The 15,039-nt window shown below is 44.8% G+C and overlaps 1 protein-coding gene across 20 annotated transcripts in view; it reads left to right on the forward strand.

The window, feature by feature from the left end:
* The window catches only part of FGFR2 (fibroblast growth factor receptor 2), a 103,361-nt gene that overhangs the window by 24,032 nt on the left and 64,290 nt on the right, over window positions 1-15,039 (forward strand). For 10 of the 20 annotated variants that reach the window (XM_014865975.3, XM_070482039.1, XM_070482036.1 and 7 more), the window contains exons 3-5: window positions 2,142-2,408; window positions 3,275-3,352; window positions 13,882-14,051. In XM_014865975.3, the coding sequence (XP_014721461.1) occupies window positions 2,142-2,408; window positions 3,275-3,352; window positions 13,882-14,051 (515 nt within the window). The remainder of the gene's footprint in view (window positions 1-2,141; window positions 2,409-3,274; window positions 3,353-13,881; window positions 14,052-15,039) is intronic. The other 10 variants (XM_070482065.1, XM_070482091.1, XM_070482071.1 and 7 more) reach the window with 2 other exon arrangements.

Raw genomic sequence — 15,039 nt, forward strand, 5'->3', positions numbered from 1 at the left:
ATGGTCTGAGATTTGGGGCCAAACTGAGTTCTTTTTTCTCCTTCTCTTTCTTACCCTCTTTCCCACATTTCTCTTTCTCTCCCTTTTCTGCTCAGGATCCAGAGTTAAAAATATTTTTATTAGTCACTCAATTCAGCTGCGTTGGGTAGAGCTTAGCTTTGGGAGGCATGGCCTGAAGACCTTCCAGCTAAGTTCTTAACAATATCTTTCAACTATCGCTTTGCCCTTCACTTCTCTTTAGGGAAGTCTTCTCCGAACATCCTGTACTACAGGAGTTGGCAGCCTTTCTGTAAAGGATAAGACTAAATATTTTAGGCTTTGCAGGCCCTTGGGTCTCTGCTGTAAGCGACTGCTCAGCTCTGCCATTGTAACACAACAGCAGCCCTAGACAATGTGCAAACGAATGAGCATGGCTGTGTGCCAGTAAAACCTTGTTTACAAAGACGAGCGATGGCTGGGTTTGGCCTGGGGGCCGGAGTTTGCCAACTCCTGCTCTAGAACGGGTCCCAACTCGCCATCTCTGGGTATGCTGCTATCTTGCTGTATTCCTCTTCCTGACGCTTAAGACCACTTTGCATATATCATGCCCTCGCCCTCCTGTGTGGGCCGGTGGTGGTGGTGGTGGTGAGGAGGATTTCTAGAACCACATGCATGCGGCCCTCGCTACTCTTTCAACAGCGGGACTGAAACACGAAGCGGTTTTATTTCAGTCTTATGTGGGAGATTTGTCCAGAACACGCTCAAAAGGATAAAACAATTGCCTTGTGATGCTGCCCAGATTTGCAGTCATCCCAGAGCCAGGAAGCTTTGTGTTTTCCGGGCCTGGGACTCCGGGTACCATTCACAGTTCTCACTGTGAGGGATGAAAGCCGATTCATGGACCCTTGTGAGTCCCAGCCAGCGGCTCTGGCTGTTCTCCTTAAAGGCTCAAGGTTCTTTCTTGCCTGCATTTGCAGAGGTTGCATGGATTGGGTCCTCTTGGGTCCCATCCTGCCCTGCCTGTTTGGGGACTGGGGTCATGTTCAACATGGGCCACCTTCTTTGTGTATGCCTCGGGGACGGGGGGGAGGCACAAGGAGCCCTGAAATCTCAGTCCTTGGGAGACAGGACATGTTCATCAGAAATGTGGTGCATCTCCAGGAGCTGACGTATGAGGAGGGAGAGACCCACTTCACTTGGGGCCAGGGGGACTGATGGCTCTTGTTCAGGAGGAGACTGCGTGATTTGGGCCTTGAAGGAAGAATTGGGTTTAGCAAGGAGGAGAGGGAGGGAGTAGCCCTAAAGGAGATGCAGGCAGAGGCCTGAGGAGGCTGGAACCCAGGGTGTGTGGTGGGGGCTGGCGGCCAGGGAGGGATCCAGCTTCACACGGAGCGTCCGGCACGCGGTGCCCAGCGGCTTCGTTTCAGGATCTGTTTAAATGGACCTCCTCTCGGCTGTCTGGAGCGTTTTACTCCTTGTTTTTGGTGCTCAGGCCTTGAGGCTTTTATCGTTTTAAGAAAAACAACATGTCCCAGCTCAGAATTAAGTCTCTAGATGAGCAAAATTCTAATCTGAGCCTGAGAGCTCATGAAAACTCAGACGGCAAACAATTTTGTGGAAGGACCCACTAGCTTCCCTTGAGTTGGAGGCATTTCATTTTAAGGAGCTTGGATTTGTATCAACAAAGTCTAGCACAAATAAATATGGGTGTGTGTGTGTGTGTATGTATGTGTTAGACATACAACCATGCAGTTACATTGAATAAAAAATTGGAAATCATCCTTAAAAATAGTCACAAAAATAGAATTTCTTGGATGTTACAGCGCAAGCAGGCGTTGGACTGGCAATTGATTTAAGAGTTCTCTTGTACACTGTCCTTCTATGCTGGGTTTTGGGTTTATGTTTAAAGCCCTTCGGTTTGTGGAAACTCTGGGGGCAGCTTTGGCTGGGTGCTTCCTCTGGTGGTTGTTTCAGATCCTGGGTCTGCTCTGTGCCGAGGGCCCCTTCCTGGGGTGCAGGGAGAGGTGGATGCCTGCTGGGGCCATTTGCAAAACAAGAACTGCCTCTCCTGGGAATGAACGGGCCTCCACTGACCTCTGTTGGACGTTCTCTCCTTCTCCTCTTCCCATCTGTCTCCATCTTCTCTCTCCCACTTTCTGCAGAGCCACCAACCAAATACCAAATCTCCCAACCAGAAGTGTACGTGGCTGCGCCCGGGGAATCGCTAGAGTTGCGCTGCCTGTTGAGAGATGCCGCCATGATCAGTTGGACTAAGGATGGGGTACACTTGGGGCCCAGCAATAGGACAGTGCTTATTGGGGAGTACTTGCAGATAAAAGGTGCCACGCCTAGAGACTCCGGCCTCTATGCTTGTACTGCTGCTAGGACCGTAGACAGTGAGACTGTCTACTTCATGGTCAATGTCACAGGTGAGTCGGCCTGCGAGCCCTCTGCTCTCTTTTCTCTGTAGCTGTTTTCTGGGTAAAATTTTATCGGACAGGTGAAATCATAGTGGGATCTGCTAAATGGATGCCTGGCACAGAGCTTCACAGTTTCTTCTTGATCTGTTTTTGAAGTTCTTGCACAGGACCTGGTGTACTACGGAGGCTGGTCATTAAAAATGAGAGGATTTTTGGGTGTAAAGTAACATTTTTCATTTGAGACAGCACACTTTTATTTAAGTAAAAATGTCTTTTTCCCATACCACTGGCATCCTTGGCATTTAGAATATAGGATTGCAGTTTGGATGCTGAAGATTTCTGATTACTTTTATTAAAATTGGAGTTTCTCTCCTTGATTTTTTTCTTCCATGCAGTGAGGGGAACTGCACAGGCCCCATTTGTGGCCGAGTTAAAAATTTTGTTTTCAGAACGTTAGTAAATGGTCAGAAGGCCACACAGGGGCTAAGTTTTGCTAGGGACTAATTCCTTTCTTGAAGGGAACCCTGAGCGCTGAAAGGTTGTGTTGGAAAGAATTTTGGATATTACACAATCAGTAAATTAGTTGGGGACTTGAGTACTGTTTGAAACTTAAAGTCCAGTTCCAGTATATCCAATTTTATAGCATGTTTAAATAATGTGAAAGCAGAAAACATTGAGAATCGTAATATAGACCAACTGTCATCATGGAGAGAAAATTTAAGCCATTAAAACCATCTTAACTAAACACAGTTCTCGGACTTGTTGCATTGGGTTCCTGGGTTGTTGAGTTTCCTGTCCAGAAGGACTGAGTTGTAGATGATTGTGACCTTTTGCTTTGCGAAAACACAACCGTGGATATGTTCTTTTGAATACAGATGCCATCTCATCCGGAGATGACGAGGACGACACAGATGGCTCCGAGGATTTTGTCAGTGAGAGCAGTAACAACAAGAGTAAGTAATGGCCGTCTCTGAAGGTCCCCGAGAGAGCAGAGCCTGGTGGGAGTGGCGACTCTAACCTGTCTTCTCCGTCGGCTCTTTGGGATGCTGCGTCCTGTGGCCCTCGCCTTTCTCTGCTGTATGTCTTCTCCTGACTCTCAAATCAGAGAATAAACCAGCGTTACTGTACACCCTTCTCTACTGTTTGTCCTTCTTGTGTCAGTAGTCACTCACTTTTGAAAGCAGTTCTGACTCGTCTTTCTTTAGTTTTCTCTTTCCCTTTTGGTTTCTTACTATTTGGAGGTTGAAGCTAGTGGAACCGTATGACATCCTGGTTTTCTTCATAACTGTTGACGGTGCTTGGCTTAGCCCAGTGGTTCTCAACTGGGGGTGTTTCTCCTCCTTCCCCCTCCCCTGGGGGGACATTCGGCAATGACTGATTGTCTCAACATGGGGAGAGGGGATGCTGGTAGCATCTAGTACGTAGAGGTCAGAGGTGCTGCTAATAAACATCCTACACTGAGGTCAGCCCCATAACAAAGCATGATCTGGCCCAAAATGTCAGTCGCTGAGGTTGAGAAACCCGGGCCTTTAAAAATAGTATTGCATGCTAAGCAGAAATAAGGGAAATGTGCCCGACTTTGCAGATATAAAAGGGGGCCAGTGAGTACTGTTTTCTTCTTTAAAGGCAGTTAACAACCGAGTGCTGACACCCGGGAGGCCTCTGTTCGGTGGCCTCTCGGAGCTGGGCAGCCTGGGTTCAAATCCTCCACCATTTCTGACTTGGGTGAAATTGGGCAAGTAATTTAACTTCTGTGCCTCAGTTTCTTCCACTGTAAAATGGGAATAATAACAGTATCTGATGGGGTTGTTAGGATTAGGTGAGCTCATATTTGTACAGTGTTCAAAAAAGTGCTTGTGTTTGTTCAATAAATAGAGAAAATATAACATTGGTTTTATTTCCCCATAACATGGCTGGAATGTTCCCAAAGTGATTTTATGTTGGTCACTGGCGTTCTTAGATGTTATATTCTAACATTTTCTTGAGAGGATTTTAGTTTAATAAATTTAAATAAGGCCTAAATAATAAGACAATTAGTTACTAAAATAGGCTCAGGGCTTTTTAGAGGAAGAAGAGAAAATCGATGTTGTCAGGCACCTGTGATACTGTGGATAATGTGTTGCTTAAGTGGGGAAATGGATTTGTCCCTCAGTCTCCTAGCAGCTTGGGCAAAAAGGGAAATATTTTGGTTTATGTAGTTTTCTCTTTTTGGCAAGGGAAAGCTTGGGGCCTGGGCCGCTACCCTCAGCATCACCTGAGAACTTGTTAGAAATGAAAATTCTCAGGCCCCACCCCAGACCCACTGAATTAGAAGCTGGGGGTGATTCTGAATCACACTAAAGTGTGAGAACGGCTGGCCTAGGAATTCACACGTGCAGCTCTGCCTTGAACAGGAGTTTACTGTTAGAGATCTAGTTCATAAAACAGTGGAAAATAAGGTGAATGAATGTGTTTTCTGCTGTCATTTGTACCAACCCTCTAATGAAGTTATTATTATTTAGTAATAAAACACTGGTACATCAGAAGACATCACTCACTTCTTAGTTCTTTGGCCCCGGCAGGGGAGGCAATGACCCTGGCCATGATGTTGAGGGCCTGCTCTGGGCGGCTTCTGTGCTGGCTGCTGTCTCAGTCAGTGTCCCTAACAACCCAATAAGGTCGAGAGAGGAGTTGTTTCTGTTTTATTGATTGGAAATTCATGATTCAGGGAGCAAACCGCAGAGTTGCAGTTCACCCGAAAGCCTGTTGCATGTTGAATTGCTGCGCCCCTCTGCCAGCACCCGGGGTGATGGTTGGGGCGGAGGGAGGATGCTTGTACAATTGTTTACAGCTCTAAAGTGATACCTGCACGTGGGTGCCGTTGGTATTGATTGAGGCATCAGGTTCCATGAGCTGCGTTGTGTTGGCACGCCTGGGAGTACACTGTCCTGGGGCTCAGTGCCCTGCCTCATAGCATGTTAACACGAATACACAGGAAGTAATAAAATGTCACAGCAAGGTATACGTTACATAACAAACAGGCCGAGGGAACCGAATCTCCCTGTTGATTGACTGCCGCGGACCTCCGCGTTTCCACCCTGAGCAATTGGCCTGGCCACCTGTGCAGGAGGGCCAAGTTGTAGAGCGCTCCATTTGATGAATGCTGGCCCACGCCGAACGGGTTGCCATGCGTTCACCTTGCAACCGGGGTTCTTTGTAATTAGCTCTCGGATGACACCCGCTCTGCCCCGAGATGGGCGCTCTGCGGTGATTAAGGGCTGGTGTTAGCTGTGCCAGGGAGACGCTGTGTCGGACACTGCCTCTCTTTGGAACCTGGGAAATATTAGACGCGATTTAGAGTGAGAGCGGTTCTTAGCTGGCTACTTGGCCTCTGCCATCTGTTAGTGTGATTAGGCTGGTCTGATTCACAGGTGTGGCCTGGGGCGGCTGAGATTAAGCAGCTGTGGCCTGTGTGGACAGAGGAATGCCATGGCCAGGGTAACTGGCAAGGTAGGGAAGGGGATGTTGCCGTTAAAACAATTTTTTGCCACCTCAAGTGTCAAATGCCTGACCCGATTAATGGGGAAAATTGTAGAAGCATCGAATTCTTTGCATTTTCAGCCACCTGGCAAACACTCATGTGTCCAGATTGATTCCTTGGCTGCCTTCTGATTGTCTGGACATGCCACTGGGGTGTGTTTGAAAGTTCCGCTTCAGTGAGGTTAACACATGATGCTCCGGTGACCCTGTGCTGACAGTGACGTTTCTGAGCTTTTCTGAGAAGCATTTTTCTCTTTTTGGGTGGGTAGATCTACATCTTCCGACTTAAAAAGTCTATTCCAAGTTGCTCCCTCTGCTGCTCTGCTAGATTATTGTTTGTCTAATTTTAGTGGTTAACTATAAGAGGTCAAGTTTATCTGCCTAGTGGAGTTCTTCTTAGATCCCGTGCAGGATGCAAAAAGCATGGTAGCCAAAGACAGCGGCAAAAATAATAGTCAAAAGTTAACGCAGGATTGTTGAATTTTGGCCATGAAACTAGCATCCATTAACATCAAGGCCTGATTTGATTTTTATGGAAATGTTCTACAATATTATTATATATGTATATTATATATATATAATATAAGGTTGTCTTAACTCTTATGTCGTCATACGAGACCCAGCTCAAAAGTGGGCTCCTTTCTAGAGCATTTCCTCGTTTACACAGGCAGATCGAACGGCTCGATTTGGAGCACTCATGTGTTCTGTTCTGTTGCATCTCATGTAGTACCACATAGTATGCCAGACCTTCCTTTCCCAGTAGACTGCTTCTGGAGGGCAAGACTCACCTGGATGTTGAGTGAATATTTTGTGGAATTATAGTCCTCATACATATCTTTTATGGATCTCATTAAAAACAGAGCAATGTTCAGGTTTGGTCCGTACATTAAGAGAATAAACTGGTGTTTCTCAAAGAGTATCCCTCGGAACCCTAGTCCAGAATAATTGCCTGCCAAAAATGAGTTATATTTTGAAATGAATTTGGAAAATACCTCATACTGTGACCCTTTCTTGGAGACTTACAGCATCCATCAGCATAATGCAAGCTCTGAGAAGTTCTGTAGTGAAACATCTGTTCAATTTTGTCTTTTTCCCAGGATTTTCCAAAGTTACTGACCATAAGACCGTTTTTAAAATATAGCATCTATTAACATCCTGTCGCACATGCTTTGAAAATCCCTGCAATGGGGCCGATTTGATTGATCTGACCCCCCCCCCCCCCGGCTTTTAAGTCAAGTTCTTCCATCACAGATGTGAAGGGCGTTCTCCGGTCATATTTTAGCAGCTGACTACTTGATGACCTCACACCTTACCAGCGATAGATGTTTCCCTGAGCAGAACAGTGCCGTGATGTCATTACAAGCCTGGCTGCCAGGAAATAATGCTGCTACATATGCCCTTTCATGAAACAGACTTTCTCCGGATGGAAAGTTGCAATTTCAAATGCTAATTTTTGAAATGCATCCAGGTTGAGGGTTTTCTAAGGTGCAGAATTTATATGTTAGCATAGGAAATCATAACTGGTCCTTGCCTTCCCCACTTAGTAGGTATCTTAATGGGTTATCAGGCAGCAAATAAGGAGCCATGTATGTCCATTTTCTCAAGGTATACTTTTTATTGCCTCCTCCTTGTGTTTAAGTCATTAATGTTTCTGAAGCGCTCGAGACTTGGTTCTTGGGAAGATCATTGATTGACAAAAGAATTGATTGAATTGTTAGTGAGACAGCTGTATTGAGATTCTTGCTGCTGGAGTGGTTCTTTCTGTTGAGTGAGGAGAGAGACAAGGTAGTTTTCTATTTTGGTTTTGTTCTTGTTGAGACCTGCAGGTGCCCATGATCCATGTCAGGGAGAAGGCGACTTCTTTTCAAAGGACCTAGGCAAAATGAAGGTACTTGGCCCGAGACTGCAAACTCCTTTTGTTGATTAACCTGCTGATAATAAGTTTGCAGTCACCCTTGCTCTCCTGGGACTTTTACATGGTAGAGATGGTATCTGAGTTGGTAAATGTTGGTTTCTTAGTTGTGTTGAAGTTTCTAGAAATTGGGAAAGAAGAAAAAACAAATGAAAAAAAGGATACAAGCTTCCTAAATTTTTTGTTTCTGCTTTTTCTCCCCAAGTCCCCCCAGTACATAGTTGTGAATCTTAGTTGCAGGTCCTTCTAGTTGTGACAGTTGTGATATGTGGGATGCCGCCTCAGCGTGGCCTGATGAGTGGTGCCGTGTCCGCACCCGAGATTCCGAACCGGTGAAACCCTGGGCTGCCGAAGCAGAGCGCACGAACTTAACCACTCGGCCACGGGGCCGACCTGCTTCCTAAATTTTTTGAAATGGCTTTGTCACGAACACCTCATCATAAATTAGTTTGGCAGTTTTCTCACAAGGGCAGGGATGGTGTGCCATCCAGTAGACCGGTTGAATCTCTTCTTTCTTGGCCTCCTGTCTGGTCAAAGCATAACCAAGGACTGGACTTTTGAAGGCAGATCCTGGGAACTCCCAGGGGCCTCAGGCATTTCACATGTGGGTAACTTGCCTGGTTTGTTTTAATGTATTTCTTATTGAATGCCTCGCTGGTCAGCAAGTTGTTGTTTTCATGAGATTTCTCAAATAAAGCCCCCCGCCCCCTAGAATCTCAGCTTCACTTGCATCTTCATATTTTGTTAGATTCATTTTCTCTCAGTTTATGCGAAACCGAAAACATGAACTGTAGTCTGCTGGTAAGGGTGGGGGTAGTGCTCTTAGAGATACCCCCCCATCAGGGGTCAAAGCATTCAAATGTCCTGATTAGTGATATTTTTAAAGGTCCTAATTATAGACTTAAGACAGAGGCCTTAGTGGGGCTTTAGGGAGTTTGTGAGACTTAATCTAGGATCTGAAATAGGCTGTGTTTTTAAAAAATTTTTGCATCAATAAAAATACAGTTGGCAGTCATCAGTGTCCACAACTCACATAAATCTTGAACTTTTGACTTAATTACCATGGGAGAGTTCAAAGGGCAGCCTGGAGTGGTTGAGAGAGCACTGCTCAGGGAGCTGGAGACTTGAGTCTAGCCTCAGCCCGGCCTCTGGCCGTGTGACCTTGATCAAATCACTTAACCTTTCTGGATGACATTGATCACATCAGCCGTTGGGCCAGATGGTCACTGAGGTCCCTTTTGGTACAGTGGTAATATGATGCCATGTTTTTCCTTTAAACCACCAGGCTGTATTCTCTTTTTGGTTTCAGAGAGAGAGGAGACCATAAACCTTAGATGTCAGTATTGGGATATGCAAGTGTTTCTGCTGGGGCAGGCTCAACAGCCTATGTTTTCTCATTAAGTTTAAATTGCAGGGTCAAAATAAATCCTCTAATCCTACCATTTATTGACGGAATCAATATCTGCCTAGCATATAGGTACCTGGCAAGAATGTTAGGACTGGGAGGGACTTTATCAGAACATTCAGGTTAACGCCCTCATTTTATAGCTCAAGCTTTTATCGATTGTTCCTCTGGCCTGTCCATCCATCCATCCAATTGAGTACCTACTCTGTAGTCGGAAGCCAGCTCAAGCTGTACCCTCCGGGTCTTGTACTCTTGTTGGTCATCAGACATCGAAAGGAATATATTTCAGGACAGAAACACTGTGGTGATGGAAACACACATAAATAACAGAGAGGTGACCCAGAGAAGGAGTGGTGAATCTTCGCTGTGGGATGGAGTTGGTAAAGAAAGGCTATGTTGAGGGAACTTTGAGGGAGGTCTCTGTGGGGTTATAAATCTGTTTAACCAGCCACATCTTAAGAGACTTCTGCTGTATTAAATTAAAATCCTACTTAGCATTACTACTAGTGTGCAATAACTGTTTCAGTGTAGAAAATGATAATGAGTGGGTATACTTAACCTTGATGATGGGATTTTATGTATTTATTTTGGCTAGGTCTTAGTGTTCCTTTAACTTGCTCATTATTTAATGGCGGAGCATTGTTCTTTTGCTACATACACCATCAGAAGATCTCCGAATGCCGGAGCAGAAGGGGCCATCCACACCTGCCATCTTGGTCAACTTGTTTATTCCTGATTTGGTATAATTCATTTTTTATACCATGGGAGGTTTATACCACAACTTCTCCTCTATTAATTGACTTTAAACCCACTCCTCACATGTCTCTAAGATTATGCCAGGGAAGATTTACAGAGTGGATGCCATACACTTCTTTCAAGCGACATGATGTGATCTTGGCTTGCAGATTCATTTTAAAGTTGTTGAGTGAACATCTGCACTGAGCACCTACTGTGTGCAATGGTCATCTCTGCTTTTGTAGATCGTTAATGTAAGTGAGTTTCTTCTCCAAATGAAAGTTGTTAATGCTCTTTGCAGCCTTGGAATGAAAGGCTTTCCTAGGTAGAGGAGCTTGTCAGGAGCCTGGTCCTTGTTTCTTGCCAGCTGTGTTGTAGTTCTTGAGGGGCGCTGGCATTTCCATATGTCCAGAATGCAAAAATGGCAGGAAGTATTGAAAACATGAAGAGTTTGCAGAGGACATGAGGCCACTGATGGAGGGAACACAGTACGGCTCTTTCTACAGTGTACAATCTGGTTGGTTGACTCCGTGGATCTGGAACCCACGGATACAGAGGGCTGGCCAAGGGACTTTGAGCAACTGTGGATTTTGGTATCTGTGGGGGTCCTGGAACCAATTCCCATCGGATACCAAGGGAAGACTGTATAGTTATTTTTCTAGACTTTCCAGGGTTTTCATGCTTCACATAAAAGTAATTTATTTCAGGAAGAGCCATTGTAAAATAGTAAAATAATTCCTCCCCTCCAGCAGCATCCTCATTAAAAAAATTCGTGAGCTTGACATCTTAAAGGAAGGCCTAAGTCACCGAAGTATGGTGGTGTCTTGTGTGATGTTAGCACTCACCCAGGGTGGGGTCGAGCAGGGGGTTGAGAGTCGTCCATCACTGTCACACAGGGAACCGCAAAAACTTGGCTCCACGACCCTTTCTGGTGAGTCATGATTTACAGTTATTCAGGAAGAGAATGTTGTGAATTCAGGTTTCAAGAGCTAGCCAGGTAAGTGCTCAGTTTCTACTGTGTTGATTAGACTGGACGAAGCCCCACCCACCTCGGATCTCTGAGACTTTAGATGAGAAGCGTGGTGCCCATACCCTGCCGCATGGCTGTGCATCTGTTTTGCATGAGCAGATTTTATGGGTGCAGTTTTGATGATTGAAATTTCACCCCAGGGAAGTGGCTACCTGCCAGAAATTCCAGCAGAATTCTTTCAACCTTGTTCTTAAATCATTCCTTAGGTGCCAAGACAAAGGTGCTGGATGCCAGTGTGCTCTTGCCACAGACTAGGACCGTGCGGGCCCACGTGGTCTGGGGTGATCCCTGCCTGGGTTGCAGCCTCACTGATGGCTCAGCCCAGTGAGAGAGGAACAGAGCAACATTCCTCCTTCCTTAAGCTAAATCCTACTTTTTGACATTTTAGGGAACATAAAAATCATGACTCATGGTATATAAGCACATATCTGTTGATTTCTTTTATGTAAAAAAGACAAGACATTCCAAAGGATCAGCTAGCCATAATTGATGCTGAGAGAGTTACTGCATTAATATTTAGCTAATTCACATGAATAGGCTATTGTGTTTACTTAAACAAATGACATGAGTACAGACACCTGACAGCACGAGGTATGCTTTTCATTTAGGTCAGATTTATAAAACTCTTTCTGTAGCAACGAAGCTCATTATTTATTTTGTGCTCTTAATAGTTTCTTTTTTAGTGGCTGTGGCCGTGGATGGATTTTTCTAAGTAGAAGCTTTTAAAATGAAAGATTATTGAAATTGTTTCAGTATATGCCAGGCCCTGGGAGTCTTGGGATAAATAGGCACCAAGTACTCCCTGGTGAGCCCTCAAAAGAAGAGGTGTGTCTCTGGGCATTTGACATTCAAAGCCTGATGGCTACCAGTTGTCTACTCATTGCCGATGCAACTAGATTGAGAGGGAAGAATGCAGCCACATTCCTTCTCCCTCTGGCCTTTCTCTCTGTGGTGTACCCAACTGACCCGTTTTGCCTCACTTTGCTCTGTCCTGGCATCATGTAGACACCACCTATATCCCACCACCTTGATGCTTACCTAAGCAGAAGGATAAAGAAGCTGCAGCGTATCCTGTTAAGAAATCCCAGCTGCACCTTTTACAGCAGGTTTCAAGAGCAAGAGTGAGGCAAATAGGGGTAGGTGTCTTGGACGTAGTTATTCCAGTTCCTAATTCTGCCGTGGACATCTGGCTGTTAAGTGAAGGGGATCATTACCCCCCAGGAACGAGCTGTGCTAGCTATAGTATAGAGGAGCAGACTTCTAAATCCGTGTCGGAGACAAACCCCTGCCTAGGCCTGTTTTGCTTCTGGTTTGCCGAGTGTGAGTGCTGTTGCTCAGTCTGACTTTCATCAGAAATAAGGAGATAGGAATTGGTCTTCTGGAATTTCAATATTGTAGAATGTTCTAGAATGTTCTAGTCCCCATGGATGGATGCTTTTAAGGGAACACAGGGATTTTGGTTACTTGTTTGCTAAGGCAGAAACATACCAGTGAAAAGTTACTTGCTGTGCTAGATTTCAGAGAAAGTTCTGGGTAGTAATAAAGGAGGGTGGGTACCTTTGGTCCAGGCTGTCTGTCCTGGACCTTTTATAGCTATGCTGTAAATGACGGAGCTGGGATTTCTTATCAGGACACGCTGCATCTTCTTGATCCTTCCGCTCGTGTGAGTGTCAAGGTGGTGGGACATAGGCGATGTCTACATGAGGCCACACACGCATCAGTCTTATAAATCAGAGTGGTTGAGGGTGTGGATTCCCACCCCTTGGAGAAGCTGGTTCTCACTTGCAGTGGGCTGGAGCAGAGTGAACACAGTGGGCTCTGGAACCAAACTGCCTTGGCTCACACTCTGGCTGTGCCTCTTCCTGGCTTCTCATAGTGGTGGGCAGGTTACTTAACTTCTCTGTGCCTCAATTTCTCCATTTATAAGCAGGGAATATAATGGTGCTTTTCTCATCGGATTGCTGTCAGGGTTAATGTGTTAAGTGTATAAGAGTTTTTAAAGCTGTGTTTGGCAAATAAGCAGCACTCAGTCAATAGTGGTCATTAGCCATTATGATCAGGCATGAAGAATTTGCTGCCATGTTCCGGATTGATGCTATGGCTCTTATTTAGATAAAATGTCCTTCACTTGGCAATTTAAAAACTTATCTCTTTTGAGGTTAAAAATCACTAGTATCTATGACTTTGAGAGCCATATAGAGGGCACAACTTTCCATAAAATTTAATTGGTAGCCTCTTAAGTGATCCGCTTAGGCATGTGGTAGAAATATGGCAATGACAATGGAGAGAGAAAAGTTTTTTCCATTTTAAAGTTTAAGATATGTTTAGTGATGTGGTTTGCTGGCTTGTCATATAATGTGCTAGGAAATTAGTAATGCCTCCCTGAAATATTTTATCCTATTAGGGTAATAAGTTATACCGTTGATTCCTCTTTAAAGTAAAGCTCCAGTGGATAAGTTCATATGGCCTTTGAGCACTTGTTTGTATGTGTGGTCACTTCATAGGTGTGGCGATCTAAAATGGTATGTTTTGGGAGGACTCAGCTGTTGTTATTGTCTGTGTAGTCACTGTGTATATAAAGTAGCATTTTAAAACATGATTCAACGTGAACTTATATCCTGGCGCTAAGAACAGGGGGAGAAGGTGCCTGAAACACTTTTTGCCTGTTAATGGACGTAATCTAGCAAGCAGTCCATCTCCAGGGACCTTCTGCTAGGCCAGCTGGATTAGACTGCAGAAATTTTTTCCCGATACAGATATTACCAGAGATTTTGAAACTGATGTTTCACATATAAAATAAAATGATCTTACCTGTTAGGAGTTTAATAATAGAGATGAAGCGATCCATCTGTATACATTATACTGTTGTTTTCCAAAACAGGAGCACCATACTGGACCAACACAGAAAAGATGGAAAAACGGCTGCATGCCGTCCCCGCAGCCAATACTGTCAAGTTTCGCTGTCCAGCTGGGGGGAATCCAACACCAACTATGAGGTGGCTGAAAAACGGGAAAGAATTTAAGCAGGAGCATCGCATCGGAGGATATAAGGTATAATTAAGCTTTTGAAATAATCTGTTTCTTAAATTTTTATTCGTTTTTTTAAGTAGTCAAAAGTTAGCAGGAACTAGAAGGAATATTTCTTTTAAAATGGGTAATTACCATAATGGATCATTCCATGTTTGATGTTTTAAAAAAGTTATCCTGGACTTGCATGTAATTTTCAAGTACAATCCCCATTTGCATTGTTCTTTATACGAGGAGAGTTTAATACCAGAAGGGTCGAAAGTTGAAAGTCTGTTTTCTATATGCTTTATAGTCTGTAAAACTGGAATTGGAGCAGCATTTGAGAAGCGTAAGTACAGTTGCCCTGGTTCAGCAGGATTGTATGAAGAGTGGATAGACGTGGATTAGAGACTCGGGTATGAAATATTACTTATTAAGGGAGAACACTTACGAGATGACAAAGGCAGTCTCCCTGTCCTGCCTCTTTAAGGATTCTGAAGAGCCCGTTACAGACCGTGGTGACATATAGGCTCTTCACTCACGGGGAAGGTTGGAATTGACAGCCGTCTCCCTGAAGATGCCTGTAAATGCCTGTCCCGGCCTTTGTTCAGCCATTTGGCAGACGTTGATTGAGCACCCTCTGTGGCAGGCACCGTCCTAGCCTCTGGAAAACGCATCCCTAGAGGCCCCTCTTCCAGCAGAGAAGGCAGACAGAAGAGCTGGCTATCAGGATGCTGATGTGTGAGGTCAGAGAAGCGTGTTGTCCTGTGGGTGTGCTGCGAGAGACGTTGTTGGCTCTTTGGGAGACTAAGGGTAAGGGACATCAGGAGAGGATTCTGGGCTGAGTTTGAAGGGAGGTGTCTCAGAAAGAGAGAGATGGACTCTCCAAATTATTTAGTGCAGAAAGGGAGAACTTTAAGAATTTAGTGTATGAGGAAGACTTAAGGGACCTTGCTGTGAAATTCTTCGGTGCATTTGGAACATGAATGGATGTATTTGTTACCTACTGCTGCATAACAAGTTACCCCAAGGT

The sequence above is a fragment of the Equus asinus genome, chromosome 2, assembly GCF_041296235.1.
Source record: "Equus asinus isolate D_3611 breed Donkey chromosome 2, EquAss-T2T_v2, whole genome shotgun sequence".
Lineage (NCBI taxonomy): Eukaryota > Metazoa > Chordata > Mammalia > Perissodactyla > Equidae > Equus > Equus asinus.